The sequence below is a fragment of the Anastrepha obliqua genome, chromosome 1, assembly GCF_027943255.1.
Source record: "Anastrepha obliqua isolate idAnaObli1 chromosome 1, idAnaObli1_1.0, whole genome shotgun sequence".
NCBI classification, from domain to species: domain Eukaryota; kingdom Metazoa; phylum Arthropoda; class Insecta; order Diptera; family Tephritidae; genus Anastrepha; species Anastrepha obliqua.
Genome location: NC_072892.1, coordinates 182,274,259 through 182,291,203, shown reverse-complemented (window position 1 = coordinate 182,291,203; position 16,945 = coordinate 182,274,259). Strand labels below are relative to the sequence as shown.

The following is a 16,945-nucleotide window of genomic DNA, read 5'->3' as shown; positions in this document are numbered from 1 at the left end:
ATTAATGTCTTTAAATGCATGACCCAGAAGTGAGGTGAAGTTACTGACATTAACTTATTAACATTTCTCTAAGTGCCTCTTGTAATTTGGAAAACTGAACTGAAGTCCTAATCACTTGTATATGACCTCCCTGTGTCTCGACTTGCGAACGCTCATAGCATGCAAATCATCTCATACGATATAATGCTCATCGCAGAGCTTATGGCATGAGATTCATCGCATGCCACTTTGGTGTTTTGACAGCTATGTTTTCAAGTACACGAAGTCTTTAAGGTGCGGGCCCACTGTCTTTCATTTATTTCATTTGTTTTAGCTGCATTTGTGTGTTATGAATACTATGTATTGAGAAGACCTACATGGTTAATAAATACATTGATCCCGAAGTGTGATCCAAAGATTGCACTATTTATTGATCCTGTAGGTTTCGGCTTACTGTAGTAGAATATTCCGCTAAGCGGCTAAAACCATACATAGACATTTTTCACTTGGCGAGCAATGGAATTATTTAGTTTTTTTCTTATTTGCTAAAGTAATAATAAAAATTACTCCATGTTTACTTCAATGGAATTATTTATTCTTATTTGCTAAAGTATTAATAAAAATTACTCCATGTTTACTTCACAAATGATGACACAGGTAATTTTGATATTTATGTTTAAAATTTTTTTGTTTTGGTTTTTATAGTGTACAGGAACAAACATATTATAACAACTCTGATTTTACTCAGCTGATTGCTCAAAATTGCTCTCAAAAGCCTGGTAAGCTGTCTGAAGTAAAAGCCGGGTTATTTAATCGTATTGTAAGTGATATTTATAAATGGATATTTTATAGTAGTGATGCTGCGTCAACTTTCAAATTTACTTAGAGGGCAATTAAAAAGTAATGGTAACTCCTTCAAGATTTTTACTGCCACATCGTGCATGGAATGTAGCCGTGGATTTTATTGCACAAAAGCTACGAATGGAGGTGATGGACAAAGTAACAGCAATACTAGTGGAGATGGGGAAAAGCAGAAAATACGTAAACCCCCGCTACCAGCAGTTCAAAATCCTTTCGCCAACGTAACAAACAAAACTAGAGAGTCGTACCTGGTTATGTTGGAACTATTCACTGAGCGTGACGTTCACCGTCGCAATCATGTGGAGTTTATATATGCTGCTCTCCGCAATATGGCTGATTTTGGTGTGGAACACGATATAGAAGTGTATAAAGCTCTAATCAACGTTATGCCCAAAGGCAAGTTTATACCCAACAATGTTTTTCAAGCTGAATTCATGCATTACCCCAAGCAACAGCAGTGCATAATAGATTTGTTAGAACAAATGGAAGATTTGGGTGTAATTCCTGATTACGAAATGGAGGCTATGCTGCTGAATATATTTGGACGTCGAGGGCATCCGTTACGAAAGTACTGGCGTATGATGTACTGGATGCCCAAGTTTAAGAATTTATCGCCATGGCCGCTACCAAACCCAGTTCCAGATGATACACTGGAGATTGCTAAAATAGCCATAGAACGGATGTGCACAGTCGATGTACGGTCAAAGGTTTCGCTATACGAAACTAAAACTGTGAAAGATGCCATTGATGACACTTGGATTGTAAGTGGAATGAGCGTGGAGCAGTCTCAGCTCTTACGTGTTCATGAGCGCCACAAAGCCATCTATATAGAAGGCCCGTTTTTGATTTGGTTGCGAAATCGCTCTATTAACTACTTTACTTTACGTGCTGATCCAGATCCAGATTTCCTACAGAGTCTACAAGAAGATCACGAAGATACGGATGGTAAGTAAACATTTACTTATAAAAATATGTTATAAGTTATATCCTTAAACTTTATGACTTGTTTGAGCTATTTGCTGACATTCTGCTATTATTAGATGTTTCAAAATTAGGGGCGCCTTTCTTTGGCACAGCGATGCCACGACCTCAGAATCAAGTTGGTAAAAACCGTTCAGTTCATCAGCAAGAAGACGGTACAATATTCGCAATATGCGCCACGGGTACTTCAACCAAAGATTCGTTACTATCCTGGATACGATTGCTGGAGATTAACGGAAACCCAGCGTTGGGGGAAATACCAGTACTATTTAGGTTTACATCTGCTGTCGCGGCGAGAGCAATTGAGATAGAGAGTCCAATGAAATCAGGCAAAGACAACGAAAGTCCAAGCAAAACAGTTTCCGATTAATCAGTCAAATAGGTAGATACAACCCATATCCTGTAAACTAAAATATTATTATTGAGTATAATAAACATATAAAATCTGTAGGATATCATCTTCCATTTTTTATTGGAATCAAATATAACGCAAGTGCGACAGTACTTTCACACATCAGAAAATCAGTAGTAAATAATCTGAACTTCCAGCTCACCAACACGTGAGGAATTTTTTAAAAAGGACTTTTAAGTTTAAGTATTAACATAATGATTATAAAGCATTTGGAATCAAATGGAATATGAATGAAATTTATTTTTTTATTTACACTTATCCTTTTTCAAGCATATGAGAAATGCTTTTAAAAGATTTAACCTAAACATCCGTGAAAGTTTTCTCTTAGCCTCAGCTTTTAGTAAGCAATGGGAAAATTCCTCGTATAATCTATAGCTTTTAAATCGGAAATAGTAAAGCTGATCTAAAAGAATATATTCTCAAGATTTCTCATATATTTTAATATATTTATTTCTCGCATTATTTTATATGGTTCGTATGTTCGTTATTTATTCCGATCCTAAAGGATTTCTGACGTGCACAGCGCTTATTTGGGTTTTGTCTCACGCGTGATTAAAAAAATTAAATTTGTCGCACTATGTATTAGAACAAGCAAAATAATTAACAAAAAGCAGTGCATCCTGTCATATATATTATACTTAAATAGCATTTACAAGTGTTGGCTTTCTGTGAACACGCAATTTATTACCTTATATAAATCCATAAATAATTAAGGACTTTTAAATATTGAGAGCTCAACGATAGAACGTGGAATAAATTTAACACTCATATTAAAATACATATTGATTACATATGCAGATTCTCGTTAATGAGGTATCTGTGCATCAAACCTAATTTTATGAGAATTTTCAAGGATAACACTCTTTGTATATACAGTGTGTTTGGAGATGGTTAATCACAGTAGTATTGTTTCATATATGCATATGTAGTATATACGAATATTACACAGATAAGTAATTTTAACTATGGCTATGACTAGAACTCACATTTCTACAAAGCTAAGAGAGCTAATTCACAAAGTGAATTCACGTTGAATCATAGATTATAAAAACGTATTTATGTATATGATAGTACTTTAAATAAAGTTAAGTATTATATTTATTAAATCTCGCAATTAAGTAGTTTAGTTAATTTACATTTTTACTCAATTTATCCGGCGGATTTGTTGAGAGGAAATACTTTCGTCACTACACCAATTCCTTTACTTGTGCCCTCGCGAAATAGCATACGCATGCCTGGTCGTACATATTCAGGATGTCCAAAGAATTGGAACAAAACTGAAGCGCTGTCATTGGTGCCCATCTTTTCACGCTCTTCGATGGCTCGTATAATTGCTGTTTGACGAATACTGCCTATATGTATAGTGGTCTGGAAACCTACGTAAATTGCGGTCGCATGAAACAGGACGGACACTTCAGCCTAAAAAAAAGGCCAAAATTCAACCCATTCGGTACTATTAGGATGCACAGTGAATTTAATTTCTCACCTGGAATAAAAGTGTGCCGTATGGTTCGTCGCCAGGATCACCAGTATCGGCCAACAGTGCCATACCACTTCTAAGCTGAGGAAGATACTGATTGGGAGTGAAAGATAGAGAAGCACTTTGGCCCGCACGCACTACACGGCACGGTGCCTTGTTTCGATGAATTGTATGTACATTAACGGAATGAAAGCTTCCGTCTGGCAAGGGACCAATTTTCATCTGCATATTTTCTGTGAGCACGCCTTTTACTAGCAAGCCACCAACTACAGGACCAACTTCGGTTACTCGAAAAATTTCGTCTATGTGAAACTCACTCGACTCTTGTTCTAAACGCTCTTTTTCAAGATTACTTATACTCGGTGATAGAACGTAGAGAAATTTTGTAACAAGATTGAGTCCAGCACCAGTAACGTTTGAAACGCAAAATATCGGTACAACGTTTTCCGAGACCTGATTCGATGCTGCCGAGATAGCTTCATCTGCATTTGTAATTATAAACGGCACCTTTCGGCATCCTACCGAAGTAAGAAGTTGGCGCAGCTCCTGCACTGTTTGATCCGGACTAGTAATATCCGTCTTGGTGACCACGATAAAGAACGGCATATCCAAAGCGCGGACAATAGAGAGATGTTCCTTGCTAGTGCCGGTACATCCGCTTCCAGCAGATACGACCAGCATAGCGTAGTGGGGTGAATAGCCTAACAGTGCCTGCACTGTTGTTCGCATGTAGCGTCTATGACCTGCCAAATCCATAAATGTGACCAACTTTGTAGAGCGATCGCTAATTTCCTCGGCTGTCATCATTTCATTGTATTTGTAGTTGATAATTGTACCCTATTATTGAAGGAAAGTTAAAAAAAAATTTTATTGACTTATTGCAGCTAGAACTTAATAGACTGAAATTTCATGTTACCTCAGAATCGAATCCAAGAGTCTCGTGTGATATGCTAGAAGTGCGACCCGATTGAATTTCGTGCATATGCCTAAACATAATAAGCCGAGCCAAGCCACGCCCATTGTCAAATTCGCCCTGTGTAAGCACACCTAGCAGTGTGGATTTGCCAGCCTCGGCGCCACCAAGCACTGCAACTCGAATCTCAATATTATGTTGATCGTCAGGTATTTTGCGAACTAAAACCTCAGCCACCGATCGACGTGTAGCAACATATTTCCGTCGTAAAACTGAGGTACTGGCGCCTAACTTTTGGGCCATTTGTTTAAGTGTGGTCAGTGAAGCGTTCATATCCTTTTCGTTAAGTCCGTGTAAATGCCCGGAGTCAGATACGCCTATTTCGTAAACTGCTTCACCATTGCCTTCCCGAAGTCTCCATTTCATTTGTGTAACAAGGTGTTCAAAGCGATGCTTAGATGGACTGATTAGTTTCAGTTTGTACTCAATATTTCCTAATTGCGGTTCGGGTGGCAAAATACCACGATCGAAATCAATAATAATTTTGTTATTCTGCATATCTAATTCTCCTTCGCTGCTACTGCCACTCCCGCAATCACTGACCTTTTTATGTGAGCTTACTTTTGATTTTCCCACGGACTTGCGATTTTTTGCTTCACTTCTCCGAGTTGGACGGTTGTTATTTGTTTTGTCGATATCATGGATTCCCTCATCGGGATCGAAGAGACTTAAGAGTCCACAATCCATGGTCTGTAGAACAATTGAAGTTATCATTAGTAATGTAAAGATCGAGGAATTGGATATTTTTTTGACGTATAGAGCTTTCGATGGCTATGTGGTGAACCAATTAAATAAGCATTCTGAAAAATTTACTGATTGGTACGATTTGAGGGTAAGAGGCATTAATGGTTTCAACTTTTTCACTATTGGAGATGAAACCAGCATTACTGTTAATATCGAACGTTACAGGTAAATGATTTTCAACTGTCTGAGTTCTCAAATCAAACTAATTCCCTAAGTGCTGAATGGCTCCTGTAAGGTATTACCGGTGGAGGTAACCGAAATATCTAAAGAACTGAAAGCTAACGATTATTTTTGTTTTACTTTTCTTACTACAATTTTCTGCAGCATTTTTTTTTTTAATTTGGTATACTATCTAAAATTGAAGTGGGTCATGATTCAAAGCTACGGCTGTAAAAATGGTAGTTTACCCATCATAATTACTCGTTTATTTTAATTCAAGCTTAGCCTTTTCACTACTAATGAAAAACGCATTTTAGCTAGAGAAATATTTTTATAAGACAAAATTACTTAGCTCTTCAAAAGCTTAGTTATTTAAAAGTTTATTTTATTTTTTATTCCTACCTACCCCTAACAAGTTATGTCCTATCCTCGCCATTCCCAGTCATTCAAACATCGAAAAAATAAGCAAATTCATTAAAACTATCGAAATGACAATATAACAAATAATCCAGACACCCACAGACGACACAGAGCTGATGGCCAATGCAGCCAATGCTCAAACATAATTTTAGTACTGGTATTCATACCAGTCACTAAATAATAATAATAATAATAATAATATGTCCTATTACATATTTTAGAAAAAAATGCTTAAGTTTTGCACAATCCTTTACATATTTCTTCAATCGGCGCATACATTATTTGCTAGGTGCTGTTGAGAAGACTTTCATTGTAGAACCACTCTCGGAAGCAGGCTTGTCATTGAATGTCAAGGGTCGAAAAAAAATGTTTCAGCTATGGCGAACGCCGTGGGGCAGGGGTCCGAAAATAGTTTTATTTTTTCCTTTAAATTTATTTTTCGTCACTTCGACTATATTCTATTCTTTTGTTATATTACTGGTGAAAACAAATATTTCACAGTAGCAAGCTTATTGTTGTTGCAACATTCCCCATAGACTTTGTAGAATGCTTTTTAAGTGCCGGCCTTTAGCAGGATATACATGAATAAAATTGACTTGAACGTGTGCGCAAATTGAAACACAAAACTTGAACGCACAGTAACATAGACCCGATTGCAGCGAGAACACTTCGGCACAGCCCAAAAAATAGACAATTTTTTCCGCTTAATTTATTTTTGACTCGTATACTTTTTTCAACAGCAGAATAGCAGAAAAAATCTATCTTAAAATATGCATGTGTCCATGAACTTGATTTAAAAGCAAAACACTGGACATACGAAAGAGCGCCTTTACCAAATTCTTACCGCCTGATATTTTACGGTGATTGTTTTTCTTTATATCAGCTATATTTGGCGCGTACACCCTTTTTGGGTGTTTGGCCGAGCTCCTCCTCCTATTTGTGGTGTGCGTCTTGATGTTGTTCCACAAATCAGCTATGCACACACAAATACTATGCACATTATAAAACATTCGTATGCAATATGTAATCTTTTGCTTTCATGGATGAACATGATTTGGTTCACAAAATTTCACGATTTGCAACAACAAAAAACAAAAGTACATAAATGTCGAAAACTGATTTCAGTCACTTTGATGACCTTGACTGTGCTGGGCTTGTTTATGTTTAAAGCAAAGCATACCACTATTCTGCTTTACTTTGCATTTCAAACTACATATGCGCTTGAACTACATACTATATATGTACCTGTGCTTAATTTTCCTTCTTTCAATCGGCCAATAAATATATATACAAATATTTTTTGCCTTTATCTCTCGTTCAATTTAGTCTAACAGTATATCTTAAGAGGAAGCGCTTTTGTTTGTTTTCCTTGCTTTTGCAATACGCTCAAGAAACTCTTATAACTAAAAATCGATTTATTGCAACACTGCTGTAAACCAACGACTGCAAACAAGACAATGTTAAGCGGTGAAAAAAGAGAAACAGAGAACTGAATTCATATATACATAACATAAGGGGTGTTTTCTTAAAGTGATCTCTTTATAAGTCGATATTACGAAAATATTAGCATTCGCAATATGAAAATATATCGCATTTCATATAATATTAGAACAAGAAAAATTCAACACTTTCACAAATTATATATTTAATATAATAATATATATATAGGGTGGGCCATGTAAGATTTGCTCTTTGAATAGGCTATAAAAAAAAACTAATCAATATTTTTTCAAACCTTTTTTTTATTTTGAAGATTGAACATTGTCATTTATGAATGAAAAATAATATCGTTCAAATGACTGCCTTGACTGGTTTTACAGTAGGCCATTTTAAAGCATCAATCGTCTCTGGATGGTTCGCATTGCGTTTGTCCTTAACGGCTCCCCACAAAAAATAGTCCAAAGGGCTTAAATCACAGCTCCGAGGCGGCCAATTGATATCGGGATTTCGGCTGATTATTCGGTTTTCAAAAACGGTAGCCAAAAGTTCGAGTGTAACTTTGGCAGTGTGACAAGTTGCACCGTCCTGTTGAAACCAAATGTCGTCCATGTCATGCTCTTCAATTTTTGGAAACAACTCGTTGAGCATGTCACGGTAACGCTCGCCATTTACTGTAACCGCGTCTCCTCGCTCATTTTCGAAAAAAATGGCCCGATGATGCCGCCAGACCAAAAACCACACCAAACAGTGACTCGTTGTGGATGCATTTGCTTCTCTACAGTAACGTGTGGATTTTCTGAGCCCCAAATCCGACAATTTAGCTTATTGACGTAGCCACCGATGTGAAAATCAGAAAAGAAGGAAAAGACTCACCACTTTGGAAATAGGTTTTCAATATTTCCCAATTTTATTCAAGCGTCCCATTTCGTAAATGTCAAACCTTTAAGTAAATTATGAACACATTTGACATGTCATTTGTGTTACCATTCTCAAAAAAAAGGTGGTTCAAAAAGCAAACGCTATATGGCCCACCCTGTATATATATATTGAAGACCACATTCCTCTTATTTTTGATTTCATTTACAATGGTTTTGTCGATATTTGATTTAGTGGACACTTTTTCCCTTCAAAAACTAATTTTTTTGTTCGTTAAGGTACTTAATTAAAAACAATTCGTTTGTTCATTATATGCGATTTTAGTATAATCGAATACAGTAATTTTTTATTAACGAGGTTTACTTGGACAGAACTAAAAAAATTTGATTATTCGTTATTTTTGAAGTAAAGGGCGTTAAAAAAAAAAAGTACACAAAAATATCACTTTTTCTCTACGAATTCCTAACTGGAGCAGCAATTTTATTTGTTGCTAAGAGATTTTATAATAGGTACACAGATTTGTACGTTTTTAGTTCGGTATTATAGCAGAGGAAGAAAAAATGACAGCAAAGTTGTTTTGCCTTAAATGAATATCACGCGAAAAAACTCAAAAATATTTTAATTTTTAAAATAATCCTTCAGCAAACGCTTTGGATTCTTTCAAAGCCACGACGAAATTTTGTAAAACTTTCATCTTGGGATTATGGTTATAATTTCGAGCTTGTTGTTGTTGTTGTTTTAACAGTTATGGTAGCCCTGCCAGTGTGAGGCATATCACCGGTCGTCTTTGTTTAGCTCATCTAATGTTGTTATTTTGACCAATGTCATGCGAAAACGTAATAATGAAATATATGTGACAAAAAAAGGCAAGCAACTCTATTTGCTAGATCGGAAAACTACAGTATACCGTTGACAAACATAGTATTTACATAGCTGTTCAAGCAGTATGTTGTTTAAAATATTTACAAAGCATTTTTGCGAAAACAACCTTTATAATTATTTATATATATATTATATATTATATATATATTTAATGGCGCGTACACCCTTTTTGGGTGTTTGGCCGAGCTCCCGCTCCTATTTGTGGTGTGCGTCTTGATGTTGTTCCTTATTTACCTTAGATTACTTATAGATGGGTACCTAATTAATGTATATATCGCTCGTTTGCTGGAAGAACGTTATATTAGAGAGATATCGCTTCAGAATTAATAGACATTTTAATAGTTTGTGTGTAAATCTAGCGAGGAGCTTGAGATGCTGGCCAATAGGAACAACGCCCGAAAATTTTACCAGAAAGTTCGGCGGCTTACAGAAGGTTTTAAGACCGGGGCGTTGTCCTGTAAGAACAAAGACGGCGATCTGGTGACTGACGTACAGAGCAATCTTAAATTATGGAGGGAACACTTCTCGAACCTGTTAAACGGTGACAGCTGCGCATGTCATAGAGAATGTGAAGATCCCTATACCCCAATCGACGACGACGGAATTGCCGTTCCACTACCCGACCATGACGAGGTGAGAATAGCGATAACGCGGCTAAAGAACAACAAAGCCCCGGTCGCCGACGGACTGCCGGCTGAGCTATTCAAACATGACGGCGAGGAGCTGGTAAGGTGCATGCATTAGCTCCTATGCAAAATATGGTCAGTCGAAAGCATGCCTGCCGTTTGGAATTTAAGTGTGCTCTGTCCAATCCATAAAAGGGCGATCCTGCAATTTGTGCCAATTACCGCGGGATTAGTCTTCTAAATATCGCCTATAAGGTTCTAGCGAGCGTATTGTGTGAAAGGCTGAAGCCCACCGTCAACCAACTGATTGGACCTTATCAGTGTGGCTTCAGACCTGGAAAGTCTACCATCGACTAAATATTCACACACAAAGCTGTATTCGACAGTACGGAAAGGAGTTACTTGTATGCCGCTATGTCTGAATTTGGTATCCCCGCAAAACTAATACGGCTATGTAAGATGACGTTGCTGAACACCAGCAGCGCCGTCAGAATTGGGAAGGACCTCTCCGAGCCGTTTGATACCAAACGAGGTTTCAGACAGGGTGACTCGCTGTCGTGTGACTTCTTTAACCTGATGTTGGAGAGCATCGTACGAGCCGCAGAACTTAATCGCTCAGGCACAATTTTTTATAAGAGCGTACAATTGCTGGCGTATGCCGATGATATTGACATCATCGGCCTTAACAACCGCGCTGTTAGTTCTGCCTTCTCCAAACTGGATAAAGAGGCAAAGCGAATGGGTTTGGTGGTGAACGAGGACAAAACGAAGTACCACCTGTCTTCAAACAAACAGTCGGCGCACTCGCGTATCGGCACCCACGTCACTGTTGACAGTTATAATTTCGAGGTTGTTGTTGTTGTTGTTGTTGTAGCAGTATCTTCGCCCTGTCAGTGTAGTGTAAATTACCGGTCGTCTTCGTCTAGCTCATCTAACGGTAGGCCCAGGAAACTGGCAGTTTCGACGGGTTGGGTCCAGAGGGAGAGAGGTGTTAGATGAGTGGGTTTGATGGGGCATGTGAAGAGGTGGTTAGTGTCGTGCGGGGTACCTTCACATGCAGGACATATGTTTAGTATGTCGGGGTCGATTCTGGATAGGTAGGAGTTTAACCTGCTACAATATCCAGAACGTAGTTGTGCCAAGATTACGCGGGACTCTCGAGGAAGCTGGAGCTCTTCGTCTGCGATAGGTGGTGGTTGGACTCCGATAACGGCATTCGGGGGTCGGGAGCTTAGGAAGGTGGTAAGTGTCTCCCGATGAATGTCGTTAATAGCCTGTCTGTATACTGTCTGATCCTGGAGAGGTCTGTCCGTTTTGTCCTGGATCTCGTCCACGTAGTTGAGGAAGTGTCTCCTGATGTGCCTGGGAGGTGGCTCAGGCTCGAGCAGGTGTCTGCATGGGTGAGGCCTACGGTGACACCCAAGCAGAAACTGCTTGCCGAGCATTTTGTTATGCTCCTTAACCGGGAGCATGTGCGCCTCGTCATGTAGGTGGTGAATAGGGGACATCAGGAGACATCCTGTCGCGGTCCTGATGGCAGTATTCTGGCAGGTCTGAAGCTTCGTCCACTGCGTATCACTGGTTCCAGGCGACCAGACAGGCGCGGCATAGTTCAGAACCGGTCGGCCTATTGCTTTGAAAGTCGACAGCAACATTTCTTTGTCTTTGCCCCAAGTGCTGCCGGCAAGCGACTTGAGGACCTTGTTGCGATTCTGTACTTTCGTTGCAATAGCGGTTGTGTGCGCCGAGAAGGAGAGCAAGCTGTCAAAGGTGACTCCCAAAATTCTGGGGTTGTTTATCATCGGAATTGGGGTATCATCGACGTGAACCTGAAGTGGCAGCTTGACCTCCTTTGTCCAGGTGGTAAATAGGGTCGCCGTGGATTTAGTGGGAGAAAGTTTTAAGTTTCTCGCAGTAAAGAAGCGAGAAAGGCTGGCGAGGTAGTCGTTTACTTTTGAGCATAGGCCATCAATGTCATTGCCCGACGCCATTATCGTGCAGTCGTCGGCATATGAGACCAGTGAGACTCCCTCTGGTGGCTGGGGGAGTTTCGAAATATAGAAATTAAAAAGCAAGGGTGAAAGGACACCACCCTGCGGTACTCCTTGCTTTATTTTTCTTTGTTTTGAGGTTTGGTCTCGAAATACTACCGACGAGTGACGACCACTCAGGTAGTTCGCGGTCCACCTTTTCAGCCCTGGCGGGAGTGTCGACTGTAAAATGTCATCTAGTAGCGTGGCGTGGCTGACTGTGTCGAAAGCCTTTTGTAGGTCCAACGCTACTAGGACAGTCCTCTCGCAGGGGCGGTTTTGGTTGAGGCCGCGGTTTACCTGGGTGTTTATGACGGTGAGTGCCGTGGTGGTACTGTGCACTCTACGGAAACCATGCTGGTGTGGGGCTGGAGTCAGGTGTTGAGTGAGGAGTGGGAGTAGAAGGGCCTCAAGTGTCTTCACTACTGGGGAAAGGAGAGTTATCGGACGATAAGACTCCCCTTGGTTGGCGGGTTTCCCAGGCTTCAGCAGTGGGACCACTCTCCCTAATTTCCACTTATCAGGAATGATGAGAGTGGCCATAGACAGGTTGAAGACCTTTGTGAGATATTCTACTCCCAATGGACCCAGCTTTTTCAGCATCAGCATGTTTAGTCCGTCGGGGCCAATGGCTTTAGATGGTTTCATGTTTTTGATGGCCCCCTGAACCTCGTCGCTGGTGAAAGTAAGCGGTGCACTGTTGTAGGGCAGTTTGTGCAGCCGTCTGGTGGCACAACGCTTGGATCTGTCGACCGGAGGATGCAATATAAATTGCCGGCTAAAGTAGCTCGCGCATCTCTTCGGGTCCGACGAAGTACGACCGTTGAAGGTGATATCCACCTTGTCGTTGTGCTTCGTCGGATTCGACAGGGACCTTACGGTGGACCAGAGCTTGCTCACACCAGAGGTGAAGTTACAGGACTTCAGATGCTCTACCCATTTGGTCCGCTTATGTTGAGTGACCAGTTGCCGGATCTCCAAATTGAGATCCTTTATACGAGGATCCCCGGGATCGGCCTGGCGTAGACGGTCACGCTCGTTTGCCATAACGGCTGCTTCGGCTGGGAAATTGGGACGTAATTCCCGGATCCGTCCAGCAGGTATGAAGCGAGCCGCGGCGGCTGTAATCGCCTTGCGGAATGCGCGTTCGCCTGCGCGCACATCGGTGGGAGTGGGTAGGGCTGCGAAGATGTTCTCGGTAAATTCCGCGAATCTGGTCCAATCAGCTTTGTTAAAGTTGATATATGACCGGTGATCCGCGGAAACAAAATCGGCGGGTCTCTCGATCGAGATGATAATGGGCAAGTGGTCTGATGCAAGCGATAGCATAGGTCGCCAGGTTATGCTATTTATCAGACCAGCGCTAGCAATTGTTATGTCAGGCGAGCTGCTACAATTGCCCACTACCCTAGTGGGGGCGTCGTCGTTTACAGTGCTGAACGTCGAATCGTCTATCTGCTCTGCCAATAGCTGTCCCCCACGTCACTGTTGACAGTTATAATTTCGAGGTTGTAAAAGACTTCGTTTGTTTAGGAACCAGCATTAACACCGATAACAATGTCAGCCTTGAAATCCAACGTAGAATCTCTCTTGCCAACAAATGCTACTTTGGACTAAGTAGGCAATTGAGTAGTAAAGTCCTCTCTCGACGAACAAAACTAACACTCTACAAGACTCTCATCATGCCCGTCCTAACGTATGGCGCAGAAGCGTGGACGATGACAACACCCGATGAAGCGACGCTTGGAGTGTTTGAGAGAAAGATTCTGCGCAAGATTTTTGGACCTTTGCACGTTGGCAACGGCGAATATCGCAGACGGTGGAACGATGAGCTGTATGAGCTTTACGACGACATAGGCATAGCGCAGCGAATAAAGATCCAGCGGCTACGTTGGCTGGGTCATGTCGTCCGAATGGATACAAACGCTCCGGCACTGAAAGTATTCGATGCGGTACCAGCTGGTGGTAGTAGAGGAAGAGGAAGGCCTCCTCTGCGTTGGAAAGATCAGGTGGAGAAGGACTTGGCTTCACTTGGTGTGTCCAATTGGCGCCGGTTAGCACGAGAAAGAAAGGACTGGCGCGCTTTGTTAATCTCGGCCAAAATCGCGTAAGCGGTTATCGCGCCAATTAAGAAGAAGAAGAGTGTAAATCTACCACTTTGTTTTGGAATCTCCAATTTTTTGGCCGACTACAAAGTTTACAATCAGTTACTTATCTAGACAATTTGTTTGTAGATTATGCACCTCTTGGTCATCTATGCCTCTTGCAGTAACGATATGAGGTTCCATGCACTTGGCGTCAACTATGTACATATGTACGTATATGTTGCATACATATGTATGTATTTCATCATATTTTGGCATTTTGACAAACAAGAGAACTCAAAACAAACACATATGCATGTATATTCATTTTTATAGCTATTTCTCAAAAATGCTTTTCTTTTATTTTGATTAAGATTCGCGTCTTTCTTTTACTACAATATCTAATAGAATTGTTATTGTGCATAACAAAGCTCATTCATATCTGTTGAAGAAGCGTTGACGTTTTTTTTATCTCGGGCCAATTTTCCTTAGGCAAACAAAGAAATATTAAACAATGCATAAAATACTCAGTCATTGCACAATATAACATAATTTGGTTTTATATTTGCATACCTTTCGAAATTTCTTCATACTATAGTTTCATAGATTATTTCATATTAAAACAACTGAGTAAACTTATTTTACAAGAGGAAATAAGGCTGAGCTTTCCTTTTCTACCACGATATATTTGCTTATAATGTCTAAGTGCGTGGACCGAATTTAAAAATTATAACACGCAAATGTAGTCACTATATCAGCCTTTTGATTTATATTACTTTTTATAAATTAAAATTAAGAATTAATAGCAATATTTAACGTTAAAAATGCACCTTTTTTGCATAAGCTTGAAAAAATGCCCTATTACAGACGCTTATTTCACTTAAATACAAACACAGAAAAGTAACGAATTCACTTATAAACACTCTTTATTAATTGAAGATTTGATTTAAAGCTATTTTCACTAAATAATACTAGAAATTCTATTAGAATTTTATTATTACAAATGTTCTTCTAAACGTTTGTAATGCCGTGCAGAATAAATGTGAGGAGCGAACTGTCAAACAAACGATGAGAGAGAGAAGAACAAAGCGAAATGAGAAAACCCAGTCAACATAAAGGGAATAACTCTTATATTATTATCGCGCGATTTTTAGTCCAAATTTTCGCCTGCGGCGCTTTTTTGCTTTCAAATATACATACATATTACAAAAACAAATATTTTTACAAATGCTGAAAATTTGGAATAAAAATCGCGCGATTTTGAGTCCAAATTTTCGCCTGCGGCGCTTTTTTGCTTTCAAATATACATATATATTACAAAAACAAATATGTTTACAAATGCTGAAAATTTGGAATAAAAATCGCGCGATTTTTAGTCCAAATTTTCGCCTGCGGCGCTTTTTTGCTTTCAAATATACATATATATTACAAAAACAAATATTTTTACAAATGCTGAAAATTTGGAATAAAAATCGCGCGATTTTTAGTCCAAATTTTCGCCTGCGGCGCTTTTTTGCTTTCAAATATACATATATATTACAAAAACAAATATTTTTACAAATGCTGAAAATTTGGAATAAAAATCGCGCGATTTTTAGTCCAAATTTTCGCCTGCGGCGCATTTTTGCTTTCAAATATACATATATATTACAAAAACAAATATTTTTACAAAAGCTGAAAATTTGGAATAAAAATCGCCTAAATTTTCGCCATCGGCACTCATAACTTTTACGATAAAACAACATTTTCATAATGCTATGAATTATAAAACCTAAGTTAAATGCTTGCTGGGTTGTCGACTGCCTGTATTCTCTTCTCTTCAACTGTATTTCAGTACAAACTGCAAATGTGGTCGAAAAAAACCTAATTTTTAAACTTCTCCTGGGGGTTCTATAGGGACCCTAGGAGGTTGGGACTTTCACAGTTATAATGGTGTGACCTTGCTCTTTCTAATGGGCGTGGTGGGTGGTGCCACGCCCCCTCCCCCTCCGCCCCCCATTCAAATATATCGTGGTAGTAAAGGAAAGTTTTTCCGGAAATAAAATAAGAAAAATACTACAATTTATTGAGAAAGTTTGAACCAGATAAATTCTCTGAACCCATGAACGGGAGCAATCGATTTTTCAGGCCGCAGTGCTAAATCCCCAAATAATACTAATACCGTTTAACGATTGTCAAATGTCTGATGCAATTCCGATCCAAAACTAGCTTAATTTCGTGCAATTTTGCAATAACATTCACATCATTGTGGGTTTTAAATTTTTGTAATGATTTAAACACGCACAAATTATATATAAACGGCTTTATAAAACTTTATATCGTCATTTGAGTATTTCTATATTTTACTTTGTATTTAATCTGTACAACGAAGAACTTTTATTTATTTCCCACAAACTGACGTAAAACTATTTCTTGAAAACGCGTCAACAAATAGCAGAGTTTCCCAGTTTACTTTTCTTTCATTGCAGGGTTTCATTCGGATTCTGTAAGGCAGACTTCACACGACGCAATTTGTTTACGATATTGCTGCTATATCCTAATAACAACCACCGAATTGTGCAAAATTCATTAACGGATTAGTTTACGATAGATGTGATGGTTGACAAATAATTCGTTTTTTAGAACATCAAAACTGAATTTACTCGGCCATTTATATTCTCTGCGATTCTAGAACCTACCTTTGTATCTAATCTGCCATTGCCTTTTCACTGGTACCACTTTTATTGAGAGTGATATTTTAAGAATTTATGCTTGTACATGTGAAAGCGATAATGAAAATATAAATTTTGGAATTTTATCATTGGGAAAGCATACACAAATGGTCCACGGATTTCAAGAATATTTATAAGTCAGTATCATATACCTATGCAGTAAACTAATTCGACGGGTGGACCCCACGACAGTCGGATCAACGTAATCGGTACGAACCGGATTTATATTCAGCGCAGAACTGCCACTTCAGCAGCATTCCTTGTATATGCATGGGGAGTGTTTATGC

General features: G+C 39.3%; 2 protein-coding genes across 10 annotated transcripts; one reads left to right on the top strand and one right to left on the bottom strand.

The window, feature by feature from the left end:
• Positions 1-684: 684 nt before the first annotated feature.
• LOC129242954 (evolutionarily conserved signaling intermediate in Toll pathway, mitochondrial) lies at positions 685-16,648 on the top strand. 3 transcript variants are annotated; one of them, XM_054879944.1, is made up of 3 exons: positions 685-758; positions 832-1,785; positions 1,881-2,262. In XM_054879944.1, exons 2-3 carry the CDS (start codon positions 837-839, stop codon positions 2,189-2,191), a joined length of 1,260 nt encoding a protein of 419 aa, XP_054735919.1. In that variant the 5' UTR covers positions 685-758; positions 832-836; the 3' UTR covers positions 2,192-2,262. The 3 variants fall into 3 exon arrangements, with proteins under 3 accessions (XP_054735919.1, XP_054735911.1, XP_054735901.1); XM_054879936.1 differs by adding an exon at positions 16,416-16,648 and having other exon boundaries at positions 741-1,785; positions 1,881-2,203; XM_054879926.1 differs by adding an exon at positions 2,273-3,347 and having other exon boundaries at positions 741-1,785; positions 1,881-2,203.
• Positions 3,314-16,374, bottom strand: LOC129242925 (GTP-binding protein 2). 7 transcript variants are annotated; one of them, XM_054879914.1, is made up of 4 exons: positions 16,294-16,374; positions 4,630-5,376; positions 3,720-4,550; positions 3,314-3,652 (listed from the first exon to the last, which is right to left on the bottom strand). In XM_054879914.1, the coding sequence occupies exons 2-4, from the start codon at positions 5,371-5,373 to the stop codon at positions 3,383-3,385; spliced, it is 1,845 nt and encodes a 614-aa protein (XP_054735889.1). In that variant the 5' UTR covers positions 5,374-5,376; positions 16,294-16,374; the 3' UTR covers positions 3,314-3,382. The 7 variants fall into 7 exon arrangements, with proteins under 7 accessions (XP_054735889.1, XP_054735855.1, XP_054735880.1 ...); XM_054879880.1 differs by having other exon boundaries at positions 16,109-16,368; XM_054879905.1 differs by having other exon boundaries at positions 16,232-16,368.
• Positions 16,649-16,945: the final 297 nt, after the last annotated feature.

What these genes read in the sequence shown, in the direction of transcription:
- LOC129242954 (XM_054879936.1), top strand. Translation starts at nt 837, where the DNA reads ATGCTGCGTCAACTTTCAAATTTACTTAGAGGGCAATTAAAAAGTAAT. An exon ending in AGATCACGAAGATACGGATG is followed by an intron (nt 1,786 to 1,880) that starts GTAAGTAAACAT and finishes TGCTATTATTAG; the next exon opens with ATGTTTCAAAATTAGGGGCG.
- LOC129242925 (XM_054879862.1), bottom strand. Translation starts at nt 7,019, where the DNA reads ATGTTTTATAATGTGCATAGTATTTGTGTGTGCATAGCTGATTTGTGG. An exon ending in CTCTTGGATTCGATTCTGAG is followed by an intron (nt 4,551 to 4,629) that starts GTAACATGAAAT and finishes CTTCAATAATAG; the next exon opens with GGTACAATTATCAACTACAA. An exon ending in ACGGCACACTTTTATTCCAG is followed by an intron (nt 3,653 to 3,719) that starts GTGAGAAATTAA and finishes CCTTTTTTTTAG; the next exon opens with GCTGAAGTGTCCGTCCTGTT.